This window comes from Melopsittacus undulatus, chromosome 8, assembly GCF_012275295.1.
Source record: "Melopsittacus undulatus isolate bMelUnd1 chromosome 8, bMelUnd1.mat.Z, whole genome shotgun sequence".
In the NCBI taxonomy this organism is placed as follows: domain Eukaryota; kingdom Metazoa; phylum Chordata; class Aves; order Psittaciformes; family Psittaculidae; genus Melopsittacus; species Melopsittacus undulatus.
This window is the reverse complement of record NC_047534.1, coordinates 37,119,348-37,141,788: the sequence shown is the minus strand read 5'-3', so window position 1 is coordinate 37,141,788 and position 22,441 is coordinate 37,119,348. Positions and strand designations below refer to the sequence as shown.

At 42.2% G+C, this 22,441-nt stretch overlaps 1 protein-coding gene across 1 annotated transcript; it reads left to right on the top strand.

Annotated features, from left to right (window-relative positions):
* The first annotated feature begins 955 nt into the window (after positions 1-955).
* On the top strand, positions 956-4,717 carry CTLA4 (cytotoxic T-lymphocyte associated protein 4). The gene is made up of 4 exons (XM_005144663.2): positions 956-1,122; positions 2,292-2,642; positions 3,134-3,243; positions 3,750-4,717. The coding sequence occupies exons 1-4, from the start codon at positions 1,065-1,067 to the stop codon at positions 3,846-3,848; spliced, it is 618 nt and encodes a 205-aa protein (XP_005144720.1). The 5' UTR covers positions 956-1,064; the 3' UTR covers positions 3,849-4,717.
* Positions 4,718-22,441: the final 17,724 nt, after the last annotated feature.

Sequence of the window (22,441 nt, the reverse complement as noted above, 5' to 3'; positions counted from 1 at the left end):
TACATATATAAATGATGAAGCACCATCTAAAATAACTTCTCAAAGTATGAGAAAAAAAAGATGACCTTCAGTGTAACTGAAGCGTAACTTCATTTTCATGGAATTCTTCAGGCAATGATTCATGGATACAACAATCTACCACATAAAAAGGCAAAATGCTTTTCAGGCCTTACATGACTTTTAAAAGGCCAATGGGTGAAAACTGTTTCACTGAAATTTGATATGATGCAAGTGCTCTAAGCAGAGATAACAATAATTAAAGCTCCTGCAGTGTTTTTCATCTGTGGATATCAAGGTACTTGGACAGTAAAGTCTGTAGGTAGGAAACTTCTGTATAGATGTGGAAGTCATTAGCTATAAATCTAGATAATTTTTTCTTGGAAAGAGGAAGGCCTAAAGAAGCTAGGTTATGATTCAAGTCACATTGCTGGTATGAAAGGATGAAGTCATTGCAAGTGTAATCAGTATTTTGAAGGGGGCAGCAATTTTCAAATGTCAGAAGCATGATCATTAAAGCAAGCAAAGAAATTGGGGGTGGATGTAAGTCTTCCATGAAAAAGCTAGCTCACGCTGATTCACTGCCCACATTAGGCAGAAGTATAGTTCTCTGTCTGTTGTCCCCATAGGAAATACCTAATGATTCCTAAAATATTAAGTGCTATGATTGTGCAAACTGGCAGCACTGAAGGGCCTGAACTGCTCTATTGGATGATTATCTTTCCTCCCCACTTCTTAAAGCAGAATGGATGGCAGTTTCAGATTGAATATAATTTTTCCATCTGCTGAATACTTGTTTTTGTTCATGCTGTTTGAGGTTAACTGTGCACGTACTAATCAAACCCACTACTTCCTTTCTCGTAAAACCAAAACAAAGCTTCATGTTACTTTCAGGTACTGCATCTGGGATCAAAGCTATATATATACACACTGACTCTGTGTGGGTTAAATTATTTCGAAGATTCAGTATCCTGAAAGGTGTCGCCTTTTATTCCAGCCCTGAGAGTTCCAGTTTGTCTTACAGTTGGAAGGCATCAGCCACCTTCAGCCTCTGTCCCACCACAGGAATGCTCTCGATATTGGTCACCGTGGGCTTTCTCTGCACAGCCACTGCCATTGTCCAAGGTGGGTAGATGCAGAAGGACAGGTAGCTGGGGGTGTCTACATTTTCTCGGTTTCACATCTTTGCAGGAGATAGATAGACTGTGTATAAGAGGGAGACGGAGATGACATGGGACCCCTCTATAGACAGTATGGTGACAATGTCTTGGGAGACTGCAAGGTATCTGGAAAACTATAGAGCAGTAGCATCTGTAGAGAGGCTGGCAGGATTGAGTAGTGTAAGAAGGAAGAAAGATTTTGACAAATCAGGCTCTGTGAGTGGAGTTGTTGGCAGCTGATAATGTGGATATAGAGGTTTGAATGGATGGAGAAACTACTTCTCTTCATCCCAAACTCTTGCACTGCAGAGCTGAAGAAGCCCCGCCTCCAAATGGGCTGATATAAAATGAAGTTGAAAAAATAATACTGAGTCTTCGCAGTTCATTAAAGTAAGTCAGTGCCTTCCATTGTGGAGCAGGAGAGAGTATAGAGTTGTAGAAAACAGCCAGTGCGAATGTACATGGTACACTAGTTTCTCTTCAAGATCTGTAGTGATTTTTTGCAGTTTATTTATCAAGCTTTGCTCTCTGTAGCTATACTGTGGCTTGGGGTATATACTGTTGCTGTACTGTGGCTTGGGAATAGCTGGTTAAAAATGGAGGAGCTAAAAAGGTCAGAAACAAAAGTCTGTAAACAGGTTTTCTATCCATTTTTACTGTTACCCTAATGGTTCAGTTCCATGTTCCATACAGGATGTCAACTGGGCTTTTTTCTAAATGTGAACATGTTTATTTCTATCAAGCAGAAATCATGGTTTAAGTGCACGATTTTGAATTTCAACTTTACCATTTTTAGTCTCTTGTTTTGCTTTCTTACGTATATTAAAAGGTTTGCACTGAGAGAATGAGCATGCATGGCTCTAGTCATTGCTCCAGTAAGTGGGCCAAATTACCTGCTGTTTAAGAAATAAGTAATTGCTGAGATTTATAATACCATTTATAGTAATCAAAGCACTTCTTGAGCTTTTTGAAGTATATTAATGCAGTGCCAATGTGACTGTGGTCTTGGTGTCCTTCGTTTTGGATGCACTTCTACAAATTATCCATGGATATAGAAGGTGCAGGTTTCAAGTAAATGACTGCAGATCATTTTTTGACAGTTCACTTACCATCATGCTCTTTACTTCCTTACAGAAATGGAAGTGACTCAGCCAGCAATGGTGCTGGCCAACAGGCAAGGAGTTGCCAACTTGGTGTGTAAATACAAGCATATTGGGAATGCAAACGAAATTCGAGTGACTCTGCTTAAACAGACAGGTGACCAGTTCACTGAAATTTGTGCTTCAACCTACACATTGGAGTTTAAAATCTTCAGTGTGGAAGCGGTCATTCAGTGCCATGTTAGCCCTAGCCGAAACAATGTGACCCTCACCCTCACTGGCCTGCAAGCTAATGATACTGGTCTTTACATCTGCAAGATGGAGAGGATGTACCCTCCGCCCTATTTGATGAACAAGGGAAATGGAACGCATCTCTATGTCATTGGTAAGCCAAGCAACTTTACAGTACTGTGATACTCCCTGGCTAAGGGATTTGCTGTTATGTCTCAAAGGTCTTCAAAGTCCTGTTTCTAAGAAGTGAGGCTGAACACTGATCCAAACTCTGAGAATCATGATTAGCTCTTATTCCTTTCAGGCGTCCCTGCACACACCTAAAGCAGGCAGTCATAGCCATGCAATGTATATAGTAATGTACGGATGCTTGACAACATAAACAGCACCATACAGTGTACATGTATATCTTGGCAGTTAGATATGCAAGTGCAGAAACAGTGAAGAGTAAGGTCTATGTTCTCCTACAGATAAGGCATATTTTCATTGGAGGCCGAGTGAGCAGGGACCCAAAGCTCAGTCCTGGTAGTATCTTGGGGTAGCACATGCTAGAGAAAAGCAATGTAGAGGCTGACTTACTGATTCTAGGGGCTTCCTCATGAGGCTCATGTGTGACATTGACTTGTGTGATATCATATGTTTTAGATCCAGAACCTTGTCCAGACACAGCCATATATATATGGGTATTAGGAGCGACTGTCTCAGGACTTCTTCTTTACAGTATCATCATTTCAGCCATTCTTGTGGGCAAAGTGGTAAGTGGCAAAGTGGTAAGGCCCATGCTGCTAGTGACACCCCTTTGCATGATGGGGATAAGGAGAAAGAAAAGAGAACAGGGAAGAACACTGGGAACAAATGCCCTGGGATTCTCCTTTTTACTGATGCAATCAATGCTGTCACAGTTACACAAATTGAGAGAACTTGCTGGAGCTGCCATTTAGATTTGTTTATGGCTCATTTGTGTTGCCAGAGTACCAGAAAGCAGTCAGCTCAGGTCAGAAGGACTGACCCTTGGCAGGAGCACCCTCAAAGGGTTAAATGAATTGCAGGAATTTGCTTTTTGCTAAATGACTCCTCTAACTCCTGATTCTCCCTCAAATGGTCTCAATGGGTCTTCTAGAAAGAGGGGTGAAAGGGAAAGGTGTCTAGAATACCTTCTGCTCAGGACAGGCATAACATTCATCAGTTCTCTCCAAAATGTGCTGGTCAATGACTATGCTGTAATCACTTGTTTATTTAACTGTCTTCCTGTATTTTATAGATAAAGAGAAGACGATGTCTCACTACTGGGGTCTATGTGAAAATGCCTTCTGAAAAGCTAGAGAAAAAAGTGATTCCATTCCACATCACTGTTAACTGAAACAAGGAAAGAAACCATTTCCTAGATGGGATGGAGAGTCTGCTAATTCACCTAGTTAAAGAAACAAAATTAGCTGTCTCGTTACAAAGGTGTAGAGGAAGCAGAGAGAATATTCTTTGTAACTTCTACAGTTTGAAGGAGAATAAATAGTTCATGCATTAATAATTCAAGGTTGACCCTTGAATGGCTTAATTAGGCCATTGATCCTTTGAGTTGTATTGTACCAATATGTAGTCTATACATATATATACGTATATCTATATATATATGTATAGCATTAAGAGTTATTGCTGTTGCAGCTGAGCATCTTACTGTCAAATTTCACCATGTCTACCAATTAACTGAAATTCAAACACTATTACAACAGGCTTGTGTGTCATTTCAAGGCTAATCCTATAGGTCTGGGAGCAAAGGCAGAAGAGCACACTAATGTACAAAGGAATGTTAACTTGTTCCCTTGCATTGCTATTTATTGCTTCCATTTCTGGCATTAGTGCTCTGCACTGCCACAGAGGCATCACTGTAGGCTTGCACTGGTGACACTGCTGCTCCAAAAGCCTGATCTCAGCTCCTTTCACTGGCATTGTGTCCCAGCAATGCTGGGCTGGAGTTAACACTGATGATATCTGAACCAGTGCTGACAGCTTGGTTGTGGAGAAAAGCTGCCCAGCAGGAGCCCTCTTAGGCTGTTGCTGGGAGGATGTTCCAGCTGTGCTGGGGCCTTGTGTTTTACAAATGCTAAATTAGCATCTATCCAGAAAGCAGAAGTATGTTGCTGTGTTTAACTGAGTCTATTTTCCATGAAAATAACAGTGTATAATCTTATTACTTATGTACAATTCAATAAAAACCTTGAAGCTTTGCCCAAATTCGAGCTCATTTCTTATTCACTGTTCTCAGAAGAAACAGGAAGTGGCTACATATTAGAAAGCAGTGATGACAAGATGAACCTTTCCCCTCTGATCCTGTGTTTTGCCCTTCTGAGTGAGCCTGTGTGCTCATGCCACCACTTACTTTCTCAGCTCTCTTCTTCAGAATGCCACCATTAAAATCTGTCAAGTCTTCTATCTACTGCTTAGAGCTGCTGTGATGTGGTCAGAGACACTACCAACCACCCAATCACCTTTTCATTTCCAGCAAAGTTACTCGCAGAAAGTAGCTGTAATGACTTTGACAGCATCTCCTGTAGATGTTTGTACAAGAAGTTAGTCCTAGTTTCAAATCCTGTTTTCTTTGCACCTCTTTGACACTCTCCCTCACTAAATGCTAGCTGACACACAAAGCTGATGGAACTTATCATAGAATCATAGAAAGTTAAAACATAGAAACTTAAAAAACCATAAAGCTAAAAAGTTAAAACATAGAAACTTAAAATGATTGCAGCATTCTCAGCTACTACCCACTACGTGGACTCCTTGCTACCAAAATTTCACCTTGCAACCCAAATACATCTCAGCATGTTTCACACCTGTGATTCCATCTTTTTGGCTTCATAACTGTGAACCCAAACCCCACAGCCCTCTAACACCATGTTCCTGCAGTGGCAGCAGCTCCCAGAACACCAGATCTCACTGCTTTTCCCCTTTTGCCCCTTCATCTGGCACCACTTCCAGCTGTACAAATAAACACTCACAATCCCAATTTGCCAGTGTTTCCAGGTGATAACTGCTCTCTCAATGTTGACATACAATTGTAGTGCATCAAGTGTAAGTCTGAAGGCATTTTAGTATTCTGTCATCAGTTTGGGATTTTTCCCCTAATTTTCCTCTAACCTGGTGTTTTGGGGGTAAAAACTGGTCAAAGGTCACACATCTGATATCACTGTAAAAAGACTGAATTTCTGCCTATTCAAGTGCAGCCTGCTCAGAGAAATGTGTTCTATGACTGTTAAAAATAAATTTAACCCACACACCCACCTGTACAAGCTGTGAAGCATTCCAATACATTTACCTTGGCAAAGAAAGAATAATTATTCAGGGCAATTCTTTTTTCCACCACAGCAATGAGTAACTCTGACATCCCCTGAATCATGTGTCTGATTCCTAATCAGGAATCAACTGTTTCTTCTTTTTCTTTTCCTTGATGATTCCTATACAGTGGGACCAAGAACTTAGTATTCTTAAGAAATCTAAAAGCAGCTCAAGTAAATTATTTTCTAAGCCTATCCCTCCTGGGTAAAGAGATGCTTTAGATCTGTATCAACAGCCTCATGGCCTCTGGCCACAGCTGGTTACGAATCTGTGTCACTGCAGAACCTGTGCGTGTTTCAATTCACCTTAATTTCTGGCAGCTAAGCTGACCACAGTTAGGCCTTCTGCATCCACCCGGACTAATTCCTCTTAGTACACTAGTGTTTCCTTGCCTGTGTATGGAACACAGGAAAGCAAAACCTGTGTATGTACAGGCTACACTCAGCCTGTAATAACCAGAGAAGTATTCTGCCCTAAATAAGCTGCAGGATTACCTGAATAATAAAGATTATGGGGGATCAGCACAGAAACTATAATCTCACAAATGGCAATAGCAATATTTTGTGTTTGCTCCTGCACTTAAATAATTCCTAGTATGATGTTTATGAATTATCCTGCTGCAAATTGCTTTCCCCAAATTCTCTGGCTGTTCTTAACTTCTTTTCATCCACAGTAGCTATTTTTCCAACCTTCTCTTATTTCTGTAGTGCTTAATTTTCTCTGGCTTTCCTTACCACTGTAGCAGCCTTTCCCGAGCTAAACGATATATGAGTAAGCATGATCATTTTTGTTCTAAGCCAGATTCTCCGCTTGAATTTTCTGGCAGGGTAACAGGTGCACTTAAATCAGCAGATGTAGCAGTGAAGACCAAAGTGGGATTTCAGTTCAGATTTTATTGATGATGATACTCTCATAATATATATCTAGCACTACAGAGATGAGTGGAGCCTAAGTGCCCACAGAGATGATCTTTATACCTATCTCCATGTGGTCCATATAGCAGCTAGCTCTGATGACTGCAGAGCCCAGACCTTAGGGAATTTTTATTCCCCTGATGCTCTATGCTGCCCTCCAGGACCTTGAGCCCTCTGCTTTTCGCTTATACTTGGAGAGTGTCTTGCCACTATCAGCACTCAAAAAATTTTGTTATATGCAAGACAGATGTAGCTTTCTGTCAGATCACAGCAGTACCAATACGAAAGGTGCAAACTCTTGGTTAGTGTACAACCCAGAAAAGGAAATAAAGAGGAAATCCTGACTCATTTGAAAAATGTGAGAAGCACAGGCAAAAGGATTTGGCATCAGAACTCTGCTTATTAGAACAGGGAGTTCAAAACGTAACTGAGATTCTTACCTGGACAGCCAAATGATGAGACCATACTGCTTTGTGAGGTTCCAGAAGAGTCTCTTTTGGCATGTGCTTCACCCAGGCGGGAGATACATCAGCCTGTTTGTGGAATAGAGATAGTAAGTTTCTGGCTGCACCTAAGTGGGCATTCACAGGTGTATACTTGATTGCATCAAAGACAATGGCATATGCATACACCACTACCCACCCCCAATATTCTATATTTATTTTCATCCACTTTATCTGAACTATTTTTCTCCCCCCTGCCATTTGCAATTACCAGAGTCCTAGCTGACACAGAAAAACATATGACAAAAGTCTTCCACCTGGCTAATCTCCGAGTAGGCAATAAGCAGTCCATCATTTTAGCGTTAGAGATTTTCCTGTGGAATATTCAGATTCCCCACTATTTGGAGGAATATGTGAATCTGAATTCACTACTCAGTCAGGTCTTGAGGTCTGCAGAGAAAATCCATCCTTCTTGTTTTCCACAGATCTTTACCAAATTAAAAAATAAATAATCAAGGACCCATGACAGACTTTTGTTGACCAATTCCTATCCTTCCTAACTTCCTGACCTTTGCTCAAGATTCCCCTCTTCAAGATTTCCATCTTTCTTGCTATTGAAAAGCCAACATTTGCATTGGCCACTTAACTCCTAACTGATTTAATACAATTCCCATCTGAGTAGTGCCTTCAAGCTTTGCATCTTCAAAGAGCATGTATATGTGTGAGGGCCAGAGGTGAGATTTGGAGGCAAAGTACGTTGGAAGGTAAGATATGACTGGCTTCTTTCTTTTCGTAGACAAAGCTGTTGCTGGGGAGTGAGCCATGAAAAATAAACTAGGAAATGCACCAGTTTTCTGTGAAGAAAGTTTTCTGGGAAGAGTCTGAACCATAGCTAAAGAGCTCTGCCTCTAGAAGAGGCATAAATAGGAATCAAATGATGCAGCCAAGAGTTCTATCATGAAATCCAAACCAAAGAAGGCTGGTGTATAGCAGATGGTTTTATGCATTACGAAAACCAATTTATTTTTGACATTTCTAAACTGCATGCTTGCTTGAACACACAAATGGTACTTCAAGTTAGCTTCTAACACAGGGAGGCTGTGGGGCTGCTGCAGTCCCTGGGAGGATAACCTAAATTTTGAATGCAGGCTTATGGCTGGGAGGGAGGTGTGGGAAAGGAGTGAAATTCATCAGATCTTTGAGTTGCAGAGAATGGGGAAAGAATTACAAATAGGCAGCACCATGCTCTGCTGATCCTGCAGATTCCTGAACATCACTTGGGCATAATTATTCCTGTACTTCTTCACGCAGACATTCAGCACTTACATGACTTTGTTATCATTTTGTGTGGATGTTTTTTTGACTGATAAAAGAGCAGTCTTATTGCAGGGCACTTGTATATTTTATATCAAAGAGAAATGGCAAGGAACTGTGGTATGTTTGAGCAAATAACAATTACTGATAAAAGATCTTAGTAACTATGGGAAAGAGGGTTGTAAAAATTGTCCCTGAAGTTGAGGCAAGGGACGAATTAATAATTTCTGCTGATGTGCTGTGGCAGATGCTTCCATGAAGTAGGAGATTATGAACTACTCAAAATTGCACTATTTTTTTCTTTTTTAACTTTTAAAATTGACACTTCTGTTTCCAAAGTCAGCTGTCTTAACCACAGTTGCAGTCTTGTCTCTTAAGGAACATTTTTTAGTGGTTATGAAGTTACAGTTGAACAAGAAGTTCTCAGTTTCTTCACTGACGACGTTTCTCCTCCATTCTTTTCTGGCTGTTGTTTTGAAAGAGCAGTACTTCAAAACATTTAGCTTGATCTGCTTCATCTGCTGCTCTGGGGTGGGACATTTCTACACAGCAATGTTTCTGTTCTGTTCAGACTTCCCCATGATATAAATGAGGTCCCAAACCTTTGAAGTTACTTTTGTTCACAGGAGCAGCAATAGGCAAGCTTCCTCCAGAAGAAGTGGTAAGGCAGAGGCATTCTTCATTATATGTATACTACAAACCCAAAATATTAATTATTTTATTAATTAATTAAAGAATTTGGACTAATTCTGTTATAGCACAGTATTTATAGGCATGTCATTTTCTTTTAAACATGCTCTGTAGTACTTCTTTATTCATCAGGAGAACTGATAATAAGAAAGCAAATCTTACTTATTAGTTATAATACAGCCAGTTCAGTAATTAATGAAATATTGACTGTTTATAATAAATAAGAATGTATTGATGGCCATTAGTCATTAGAGTCATCTTTTGTATCCTTGACAGTAACTGCAACAGAAGTTGCGCAGAGTTGCCCTGCCACAGTACAGGAAAATCATGGAATTATCCTGAGAAATCACATATCAGGCAATCTGACAGCTATGACTTTGACTTAAAAAATCCATTTTGAGATATATCTCCTTCATCATTGGACAGCTTCTGGATTAGTTGGGTTTTTTCCAACAAAAAGCAAGACCTTGTTTTTAAGGAAAATGGAATTTCTCACATAATTACATGATTCCAACAGATGTGACTTCAAGACAACCACCTCCAGTAACAGGATATGTGATGGAACACATACAACTGGGAAAGCTTGAAAAACTGGGTAACATCTTGTTGGACTATGCTGTGTCATGGGTGAGATTTGTGAGCATTCATGCTCTGTGGTGCAGCAGCTTGTGTTGAAAGCTGAAACAAACAGCAAGATGCTTTGTTCTTCCCAGCCAGGATCAGTGCCTGGGATGTGGGTTTGCTATGGGAAATGAACATTAGTGTTTGGGCCAAGATCACCATTTACAAGAAAAATATGAGATTGCTGTTTCTACATAAATGCCAGTATCTACACTGAGCAAATACTCCATGCTTCTTTCGAACTAAAAACTGAATAGTCAGACCCCAAAGACTCCTAGAGTTCAGTACACAGAGGCAATACTTGAATCTTGCTCTACAAGACTGTAGACTTGCTTTTAAATCTTCCGCTTGGAGATTTGTAGTTTCCTTTAACTAGTAACAAATAGGGCCAGCAGTACTGCTTACTTTTGTGCAAATTAGAAAGTCTCCTTCCCTAGTGTGAGGGGATTGGTATGTACTAACTTCCTCAGTACTTAGTGTTGACCATCTGCATCATCATAAACTATAAGAAATATCTCAACCTCCTTCCTCCCTCTGAAAATCCTCATTGAAATCTGGTCTCTGTTGGCCTTCAGCTGCACTGCAGAGATCTCCATGTGTGTAGGGGAAGCTGAGATATTTGAAGTTCTGTAGAAACTCTGTGAAGACTACTTTTCTTGTATGTTTTCAGAGTTGGCCGTCTTACCTGCTAGACATAGCATCTAGTTCCTGCTATTGAAATCTTTTTACTTCATTTGAACCTAAACAAATGCAGCAAATAGGTGACTAAAAATAGGCCTTCTCTTCTTCTGAACTAAAAGCAGTATTAGGAAGTACTATGGAAAAACAAACCCTGCTCTACATAATTTGCATCATAGAGATTAAAAATTTAGATGCAATGAGCTGGACAAAAATTATAGAAATACCTGAGGGGGGAAACAAGAACGAAAAATAATCTGCATCTGAAACTGTCACAAAATGTGGTGTGCTAGCGGTACTTAATCAAGATCAGAAAGCAAAACAGTACATTTCTCTGTAAGTTATCAAATCCTTCTGGTAAGTGACACTCTGGAAACATTTGATAGCTTCATAACTGGCTGACTTAATGTTTTACATGCAGGAAAGATGGCTAGAACTACAGTAATCAGCAGAATAAGCTGGTTTCATAGCTGAGCTTTGGTGAGGTGCTACATTGTGTGGGTAGCATTTATAAGAGCTCTCTCACTTTTAATTCTGTAGCAAAGATGACTGTCTGCTTCACAAATTAATAATATTTTCCTTTCTCTTATAATGCCAAACTAATTCATTATATCATATTTTATTTTATGACTATTTGTCTAGTCTTCTTTTTATAGTACTCTCATTAAGATGGAATGTTTTAAGCTCTTTGCTCTTTGTCTCTCTGCAATAACGTAATGCCATTATAATAATTTTACCAATAGGTTCCAAACTCTTGTTCCTCCCCCTCACATATGTAAGCTGCAGGCACAGGTCTGGCATCAAAATTCTTCTTATTCTTGTCATCATTTATACTGCAGTATTCAGATTAACTTCCATTATTGTTTCTCATGTTTTTACTTTGTTTTTTTTTTACGATTAAGGAAGACCAGACATACATATGCTTTTATTAAACACAGCAATTGTTCTGCTACCACTGATCACAAGGAAATTGTGGTTCCTGTGAAGGAGACAGAGAAAGTTGGGGCTGTTCAGCCTGGAGAAGAGAAGGCTGCATGGAGAATTCATAGCAGCCTTCCAGTATCTGAAGGGGGCCTGTAAGGATGCTGGGAAGGGACTCTTCATTAGGGATTGTAGTGATAGGACAACGGGTAATGGGTTAAAACTTAAACAGGAGAAGTTTAGATTGTAAATAAGGAAGAAGTTATTTACTGTTAGGGTGGTGAGGTACTGGAATGGGCTGCCCAAGGAAGCTGTGAATGCTCCATCCCTGGTGGTGTTTCAGGCCAGGCTGGACAGAGCCTTGGGTGAGATGGTTTAGTGTGAGGTGTCCCTGCCCATGGGAGGGGGTTTGGAACTAGATGATCTTAAGGGCCTTTCCAACCCTAACTATTCTATGATTCTATGATGCTGTGAGTGGAAAAAGTGACTTCACTCTCAGGTTTCAGATGCCTCTGTCAGAAATGCACCTTAAGCATTTGATTTATGGTTCCCGGATGCAAGGTAGCCATGATGCTAGAAGTGGACATGGGCTTCCTTTGTTCCCTTTTGCTTTTCAATGCTCGATGCTCTGTAGGACCAGATAACCAGTGTTTTGTGCAACAAATATGTGAAACAGGAAGGGATGTAGTCTAAGTCTTATTCAGTAAGTGAATGGCATCCAGAGTAAGGTAACAACCTGCATGGTTGAGTGAAAGTCAGGCTGCAAAATGAAGACTCTGGAGGAACTGAGAGGAAGTCAGACTTGTTCTGATAATCATTATGTGATTCCAAGTTAAGTTCATTATTATACTCTGACAGTATTATAAACTCTTGTAAAAACATGTCATTTATTCAGAAATGCTTTGTCTTGACTGTTCTGAAATATAGCCTATAAATTATCTGAAAAAGGAAGTGTTGCCAGTTTCTGTCTAATTGCTAGAAAATATTTCCATGTTTTGCTGAAACGCTGTTTTCAGTTCTTCCAACACGAAACTGATGCTCTGATGATATATGATCACTAGAGATACCATAGAATTTTTGTAATTGCAAAGTGTTTAAAGAGAATACCCAACAAAATCTGAAGTCAAGACATTTTACAAGTCATGCAGAGCTCTCTTCAGTTCCTGCCCTAATTTGTTTGCTTAAGTATGCACCACCAGCGGTGGGTGAGTTGGTCCTATTAGTCACCTTCACAGAACTAGAACTGGCCAGGTATTTGATACAGAGAAATCTTGCTCTGTGTATGTGTGCACATGTGCATCCATGTAAACAGCAATTAAACTATGGCTGACAAAACTTTCCTGAGGTCAAAGTTAGACTTTCTTTTCAGGGCCAGAGACAGGAACCAGTAAAGCCAATTTCTTGAAGGCTGTGGTACTCAGCTGGGAAGTGAGACACACAGATTGCTACTGCCTGATCCCGCATCAAAGACAGCAACATACTTAGACCACTGGCTAACCTAGTAGAGTGCTCACTCTCTCTGCACTTTCAGTGGAAAACTTTCAAGGCTGGCAGGCCTTCCTTTTTTTAACTAAATATCTGTGAAAGATTGCAGTTTTGCACTGATACAGATTGGGAAATTCTTATCTTGAAACCTTGCAAATTTAATAGCAAACATCATAATGATTTCGGCTATGGAACTGATGGACAGGGGTGGAGCAGTTGACGTCATCTACCTGGACTTGTGCAAAGTGTTCAACACTGTCCCGCACAACATCCTTGTCTCTAAATTGGAGTGTCATCAATTTGATAGGTGGACCACTCGGTGGATAAAGAACTGGCTGCATGGCCACATGCAAAGAGTTGTGGTCAATGGCTGAATGTCCGTCTGGAGACCAGTAACGAGTGGTGTCCCTCAGGGATCCGTGTTGGGACCTGTCTTGTTCAACATCTTTGTCGGTGACATGGACAATGGAATTGAGTGTGCCCTCAGCAAGTTTGCCGATGACACCAAGCTGTGTGGTTCTGTTGATACACTGGAGGGAAGGAATGCCATTCAGAGGGACCTTGACACGCTTGTGAGGTGGGCTGATGCCAACCTCATGAAGTTTAACCATGACAAGTGCAAGGTCCTACACCTGGGTCGAAGCAATCCCAGGCACAGCTACAGGTTGGGCAGAGAAGAGATTCAGAGCAGCCCTGAGAAGAAGGACCTGGGGGTGTTGGTCAATGAGAAAATGAACATGAGCCAGCTTCAGTGTGTGCTTGCAGCCCAGAAAGCCAACCATATTCTGGGGTGCATCAAAAGCAACATGACCAGCAGGTTGAAGGAGGTGATCCTGCCCCTCTACTCTGCTCTCGTGAGACCTCACTTGGAGTATTGTGTGCAGTTCTGGTGTCCTCAACATAAAAAGGACATGGAACTGTTGGAACAAGTCCAGAGGAGGGTCACGAGGATGATCAGGGGACTGGAGCGCCTCTCGTATGAGGACAGGCTGAGAAAGTTGGGGCTGTTCAGCCTGGAGAAGGGAAGGCTGCGGGGAGACCCCATAGCAGCCTTCCAGTATCTGAAGGGGGCCTACAGGGATGCTGGGGAGGGACTATTCATTAGGGACTGTAGTGATAGGACAAGGGGTAATGGGTTCAAACTTAAACAGCAGAGGTTTAGATTGGATATAAGGAAGAAATTCTTTACTGTTAGGGTGGTGAGGTACTGGAATGGGTTGCCCAGGGAAGCTGTGAGTGCTCCATCCCTGGCAGTGTTCAAGGCCAGGTTGGATGAAACCTTGGGTGAGATGGTTTAGTGTGAGGTGTCCCTGCCCATGGCAGGGGAGTTGGAACTAGATGATCTTAAGGTCCTTTCCAAATCTAACTATTCTATGATTCTATCATTTATTTTTTGCATTAAAGCTCTTTGAGATTGCTAAAGAGGGTGTGCTATGAATATCACTGTTCTGTTACAGCACAGGTCACCAGCAGATTTAGCGGTGAGTACTGTAAACCTATGTCATGCAACAGAGCTAGAAATCATTTTTTTCAACACGTATGAGACACTTAAACGTCCTTTATTCACTAGACAGGAGAAACCAACTGGAAAAAGTTCAAAACAATAAAGCATTATTCTTTCTTATGCAAGAAAGATCTCGGATCTGAAAAACTCCTATGTATATCACCCATTTAGGTGCTGCAGCCTACTAAGGAGTAGACTTTTGAATCCATTTCCAGATGTAGTTTTATCTCTGCTGATAATACTGTGTTTAATTCTTCTCCTTTTCCAAGTCAGATAACGGCAGTATCCAACAGAGATACGCAGTCAGGCATCTTATTTGTACTTTTTGTAGGTATTGAGGCATGGGATACCATAGCACACCCTTTTGAAACCGGCAAAGTATGTAGCAGGCTGTGCCCTTGGCTCTGAGCCCTGGTGCAAATAACTCACTCTGGGACAGAGATTTCTAACAGCAAGGCAGGCTGTACATATGTATTCATTGTCACCAAAGCAGTCTGCACTGGGCACATATTATACAGAGACTTTTAATTAAAAATGGTTGTCTCCTACGCTTTTTTAAATTCAGGTAATCCAAGCTTATTTAATGGTCTTAAATTTGCTCCTGTACATTCCTTTTCCCCATATTTATTTTTAAAGCTGTAAGTTTATGCCTTTGTGAGTAGTCTGGACCTTACAGGCTACTGTATGGTCACATTTCTGTGTGAATCCACAGACAGCTGCTGTTGCAAAATGAAATCTCTAGCGTATTTTTTCATGGTGAGCTTCTGTTTCTTCATTCCACAGGCACAAAATAAGATGGTCACTGTTAATTCACTGACCGTGGGAATACCAGATGACACTCAGTTCTGTAGTAGGACAACACAGCAGCAGCAACTCTTTTTTGTATATGTGGTAATATTCTTGCTTATAATAATCAAGAAGAGTACAATACAAATGAGTACTAATAAAATAGTACTTGCTTTACAGTGTCTACAGGCATGACTCAAGACAGAAAAGAAAGTAGGAGTGATGCTAAAAGACACTGCAGCAGCTATACAGATGGTGATTATATTCTCTGAATTTCTAGGTGGTGAAGTGGAAAGCTTCTCCCCTCTGGTGTTTCTGTTGGAAAGGGTGAGTCAGGATGAGATCTAAAATTTACCCACAAACATCACAGGGAATGTGAGAATGCCACAGTTCAGACTACCTGAAACAAAGGCATGGAGAATCATGGGAAGGTTGAGGTGGAAAGGCACTTCTGTAGATTGTCTAATTGAACACCTTTGCTCACAGCAGGGTCAGCTGCTGTGCCAGTGTTTGACTACCCTCAATAAGAAAGTTTTCTTATACTTAAATGGAATTTCCTATATTGCATCTTCTCCTGTCACTGGCTGCTACTAAGAAAAGTCTGGTTCTGTCCTCCTCACAGTCCCTCATCAGTTATTTATATGTACTAATAAGATGCCCCCAGAGAGTTTCCTTTTTAAGGCTAAACAGTCCTAGCCTCTGTGAACTCATGAATGGCTCTTGCTTGACTTGGATGTAACCAGTTAACATGTTAGGAGGCAAGACATTACTCACTTTAAACACAGTCTTGCAGGCTGCTCCCAGAGTTCTGTGACCTTTTTTTCAAGGCTGCTTGTTTCCTTTGTCTCTGCTGAGCACATCTGACTTCTTCCATCATGGAGACTGTGCTACAAGAGACTCTTACATGGGTGAACTGCTTGGTCTGCAATGGAAATAGCAGTTCAGTTAGAGAATAAGCAGTTGTTGACCTAAACAATTACCCCAAAGTAGTACCTTTTTCCTATAAAGCAACAAGTCTACCCAAATTGCATTACAATCCTGTGAGCTTCAAACAATATGCAGGATATTGTACTCCTTAGGGTTTGATGCTATTTATCAAACCAAATTACAATTTGCTATCATAGTCAGCAACAATGAGAACCTAAGAATATAACTGTGCCTATAGCAGGTCAGACAAATGATGCACTTCACACACTGTTCACTTTCCAACAGTGACAACAAGCAGATGTCAGGAAAGAGAATAAAATGAAAGAAAGTATGCTATGAATCCTTCCTAGAATACTGTCCCAGCCCTCCCTCACAAGCAGCTCAGGAACTTCAAAGGCTGATGATGTCTGAAGGATTCCTCTTCCATGGATGTATCCTGTCACTTTTTGAAACCCTCTGGACTTTGAGTCCAGGTAAACAAGGATGATCAGCTCTTCTGTATTACAAGTGAAATGCAAAAACTTGAAAAACTCCAGTAGCCTTGAAAACAGCAGAAAAACCTAGATAGACAAAAGGTGATATCTGAGGTAGTTTTCAAAGCTTGGAAACAGTGAAATGTTTCTTTCACAGTGGAAAAATAGTTACATTTCCATATCAACTAGAGTAATTTGTAGCTGTATTATATAAAGCTAATAACAAAATCACCACTTGCTCCTCTGTAAACCACTAACACTCATTACCTAGTTACAAAAATATAACTAGAAGGAAAGATGCAAATGGCCAAATTAATTTTTTCCCCTTCAACTCTATTTTTTTCTTCACAAAAGCAGTCCGTCATGCAAGCATTGCAGAGCCCTCCCTGATGTCACCAGAACATGTACTGTAACCACAGCAACCCAATGAGAAGTTGCATGACTGGCCTGCTTGGGGGTTTTGTTACAGCTTTCTTCTTACCTAGCAGAGAAGGAAAGAAACCAAGGGCCTGCAGAGCTAAACGCCTACATCAATATAATATGAATTAATAACTTGAAAAATAAAGAATCCTGTGTTGTTGATTGCATGTGGAGTAAGACCCCTAGCATAAGAAGTAATACATTTGTATGCTTCCCTCATACTGTGAACACCAACAAAACAAATAGTGCTTAAAAATCCATAGATCTCAACACAGAAAAAGTCTTTAAAAAGATCTGGGAATAACCAATTGGAATATAAACACATCCAAAAGTACCTTTGAAGAGGAACACAACAGCACCTGAAAGGCCACTTTCATCAGAGGGAGGATAGTTCAGCTGACAAAAACAAGCATCAGCTGTGATGCTGATCTCTATGAAATGTACCAAACACAGCTTCATTGTTAATGGCTTTCCCATGGCTACACCTTGCCTCTGTTGCTTATGCAGTATGGCAGATGGACAGGGATAAAGAATTGCAGCAATCAAACAAGGCAAGCAACGAGAAGTGTTGACTTTGAATTAAAGAGAGGACACATGTGTGTGACTTTTCAGTGGTTACCTGAAACAACAGAATGAGCAGCTTTCTATAAACAGATCTGTGGAAAGAAAACTGAGTTCTATCAAACCATATTTTCCAGGGCTATCTGATGAAACTTAGCTCCATTTCTGTCCTGGCAGCAACCCAAGGCATCTCCCAGACTGAAGTGGATTCCTGAGGAATTCCAAAGATTGCCTTGGGACAGTGATATGATTAGCCCCAGACACTAATTTAACATTAATGTTTAGCAGCAGTATCAATACAGTGAAAGCAGAGGAACACCAACTTTCACCTTTCCTGATAGTCGTCCAAGCAATTCATGAGAGTGTAATTATAAGGGTTGGCTCCTCCAGGTGAGAACAGGTCAAGAATCTTTCCTCCCAGGTTCAACAGTGGGTGCTTAATGAGGAATGTAACAATAGAAAAAGCAAATGGTAATGCTATCCTAAAAGACTGTCATAAACTAAAAAAAATTGCAGGTTGAGAACTTCTTTTGGTTAATGTCTTTGTGACTCAGCTGACTAAGCTGAAGACACAGAAAATCCAGGATTCTCTATCTATCCAAACAACATGGACAACTCTATTTCCCCAACTTCACTACACTGCAGCAGACTCCAGCAGGCTGCTTGACTTCTCTGGATATGGCTGTGCTTTGCCGTGGCTTGGTCAAAATTGCATTAGGCTACAGACCCAAAAGTGAAGAAGCATTTTGGCTAGGACACCAAAAGCCCCCACAGCAAACATTCACTTTTAATGACCAGCAACCACAGAGTTGAGATCAAAGAGACCAAGCGCGAAAAGCCTTTTCTTTTAAGTTTGCCAGCAGTCAGTCATGGGCAAGTAGGGAGCTGCACATTCCTATATGATGCCTGTACATCTGCCTGCACCAGCTTACTAGTAGCTGGGAACAGCTTAGGCTGAGTAGAGCTTAGTGAGCTTTTATGCTGAGTACAAGGGTGTATTAGTTACAGCAGAGCCTGATGAATCGTACTAGATGCTTCCTGCATTCAGGCTTGTTCTGTGATCCAATTAAAAGCTAGTTTGAATACATTCATCCTGAAGTCTATAGTGTGCACCAGAGATACAGGACAGATAACCAAGAGGGAAGCTGGACACCTGCAGAGCCCAGCACTTTCACTACTAGTGCTGTGTCTTGGCCCTATTAACTTCTGTAACTTGCATGCACTGCAGTTTCTACTGGTTGCTCTCTCAGGGAGAAGTCCCTGAAAAGCAAGCTGATTTGACATGGTAATATGTAGCTATGGCAGGCCCTCAAAATAGGGAAGAACATCATATCTTCAAGGTCCAGGCTCAGCAATTAAGAAGTTGTGCAACTTCTTCCCAAGCTAGGAACTTCACTGAGGAAACCTGGAGTCTTTACATTACAAAGGCCAATTCACCAGAAAATCTGTGGTGACCTGTAATGTGATCAGTGTGGTTAAAGTCATGTTTAGAGTAGTCATTTCAATTTCCTTTGTCCTTTGCAGAATACAGACATCTGATTTCTATTTTTTGCTCATTTTCATTCTAATTTTTACTGCAAACTCCCTTTGCATGGTGACAGCACCCAAGCTGGCTGTGAGAGGAATGCCTAGATGCCTCCCTTACAGTGAGCTCCTGAAGAACACCAAAGGCTTTTAAGCTATGCTTCACTGGATTAAAAGTAGTCTGGGATGAATAGCAAACACATCTTTATAGGCAACTCCCATCCTGTCTCCTGCATTCTTGCAGGCAGGTATTTGCTCCCAGGCTTAATATTGGTTAACTCAGTGGCTTTCAGTTCTGTCTGGCCTCTGTGGAGTTTCTTCAGCCTCCCTGGAGGTATGGCTGTCCTCCTTTGCTCTTCACTACAATGTCTTCAAGTCTGCCTGCATCAACAATCCCTTCAGCTGTCCCTCTGCCACAGCACATTCAGCTGCTTGCACTGGGATGAAACAACCTCTGGGTGCTGCAGGGGTTTCCAGCCAAACCATGCCTCCTGAAGGATGACAGTCCAGTGGACAACCAAAGGCACTATTCATACCAATGGCTTACACAGAGTCTGGGTCTTTCCTCCACACAGGCAGGGTAGCCCCTTGCCCAGAACTGCCCTGGGCACCATCTTTTAAGTATTCTGCTTGTGCTACAGATGCTGGATCTGCCAAGCAGACTGGAGAAGATGATGCCTTTGATTACTGGAATTTCTGTGTGACTTCTGGGAACTGTTTCTGGCCAGGATCCAGAACTCAGGGCTGCTGTTATAGAGCTCAGCTTACTCTGAATTTCTTTTGTATTCTGAACTTTACATCAACACCAGGATAAGGTATCAGTATGATCCTCTTCTTCATTCTCTTGAGAATATGATGAGATGTGTGGCCTCACATGAGAATTTTGTCCTCTTTTCCACTTAACACATGCAGGCCAGTGCCACTTACTTCCTTTAACATGTTTTGCATGATTGATGTTTCCAGATTGTGTAAGGCCAAACAAGCTGCGCTGATCATAAGTGTATGTTTTATCTTTTGAATTAACTGCTCTGATTTCAGCAAGTTTGTAAGCATAACCAGACTCAGTAAGTTGTTACTGATCATGTAATATGGAGGGACCTTCCAACCTGAAGCTTCTCTGCTCTGGATATGTGTAATCAGTTTTACTAATGAGTCAATCTGGGCTTTGGCTGGAAGTAGCAACCTGCACCCAGTCCCCTGAGGAGGGGGTGCTAACAAATAGGATGGAACACAGTGACATGAAGAAAAAAATGACCTCTATTCCAACTTCTTTTGACTCTTGGTCGTTGCTGGTCTGCTGCAAGGATCATTCTTACAGCTTGCTCTTTCTCATCAAATTAGTGAGCACAGATGCCTAAACAGGATACTATTCTCAGCTCCAGCATGTTCAAAATCTCATGAGTCCTACAAAACCTGCTCTGTCACTCCAAGTGCAGGCACTGCAGAAGGAAAGTGTGCTGGTCTCCATTGTGAAAGTTTCACAATTTTCTCCTGATGAGAAACCCAAATGTTTTGAACATAAAGCCATGCATATGTGGACAGAATCGCACGGGATTCTAGAACACCGCAGAGAGGAGCCAGACCTTCGTAAGGGTCAACAGCCCCTATGTGACCCTGGGATGGCCGCGCCGCAACGCACGAGCTAGGCTGGGCTGAGGTCAGGGTGACGAGACCACAGTCTGGCACCTAAAAGCAGTTTCCCAAAGCCACAGCCGCGCAGCCGGCCCGGGGAGGAGCCACCGGGGTTTGCAGCAGCCGCCCCTCCCCTCTCCGCGGCGGGACTCGGAGCCCCGCACGGCTCTACCTGCCCGGTGTCCCTGCGGCAGCCCCGGAGCTGGGCCGAGTGGCGGCTCACGGCCCGGCAGCGCCCCCATGCGGACCCGCGCCGCCGGAGCACCCGCTGCAGTGAGCCCTGCGCAGGGCTGTGTGTGCGGGGGTACTGCCCGGCCCCAGCGGAAGGGCTGTGTAGTGCTTATCCCTCGGCTGGGCCTTGCTCAACACCCTCCTGGGGTGGGTGCTCATGTCGTTCCAGGGGCTCCGCTAGCAGAGGCACACACGGAGCTGGTGTGGCGGGTCACCGGTGGGACGCAAAGCACTTTCAGCCACGGGTTTCATTGCCCGGGAACCACTGCACCACCTGCTCCCCCTACTGCTGAGCCTAGGTAAGCTCAGGCTGGAAGGCAGCTCTCCGAGCATCTCCTGCCAAAGGGGAAATAAATCCGTCGTTAGTCGCTTTCCGCGGGAGCCCAAGGAGTGACAAAAGCACAGCGGTGTGCTCGGCTTTGGTTGTCTTTGTTCTGGTACCGGAAAGAGGACTGTCGGGACCAAGCCTTGAGGGTGACAGAGCAAGTGATCTCTGCTCTGCAGGTGGAGTACTGCCTTCTGCAGCTTTGCTCTAGATCTACAAAGCAGTCTGCTCCCAAGGCAGTAACCTGTGAGATTCTGAATGACAGACACAAACCAGAGGACCCTTAGTTTCATGTCTGAGGAAGCTGTGATTTCGTTGTTTGTTCTCCTCTAAATCATCCAAGGCCTGAGCTGTCTAAGCCTAGCTCCAGATAACCACTAATAGCACCAGCAGAGCTGGCCTGAAACCACTTGAAAGATGGGGTTTTCAAAAGCAGTGTAAGTCAGCTGGGAGCAACCAGTGGCATGTGTGTCCTCAGCTTCTTCAGTGTTTCTGGAAGTCCAAGGCAGGCTTGTGCTGCTTCACTGCTCCTTGCAGTTTTCAGCACAACACTTGATTTATCTGAAAGAACACATCACAGATTTGGAGGTTGTTTCTGTTGGATAAAGTTCCCCTTTGTTATACTGACAACACAGTGGTAGCAAAAGTTTACCTTTAAAAAGTAATCACAACAATGCTGAGATAAAAATCACACCACAAACCCCCCTTATCACCACAGTATGGGGCTCTTTCTGTCCTAACTCCTCCAAGGCAGCTGACCAGATAACCACATAACAGGAGTCCCCACCCCACTACAAGCTTTGAAACAGTTGGGGTGTGAAAATTCTACAGACGGTGTTTAACACATCACTGTCACACCCAAAAGACAAATTCCAATCCAAAAGCTGAATAATTGTCCTTGTCACCCAGCTCAAAAGCATGTATCTGTCATGTACCACTCTGCAAGTGGCAAAACAGTCACAGTCTGGCTCCCCAGGTTTGCACTTCATTTGGGTTTTGAGTATTTACTAGCCATTCTGAAAGGCCTTCCTTCTGAATCTAGGTACAAGCAGTGCTTGTGACAATGTCCCACACAGCAGTATGTTTGACATGATGGAATAACTTCAGAAGGTATCCTCCTACCTCCAGAGCATTGCCCATGAATCAAGAGTGCCTACAATTCTGGTACTCTCCT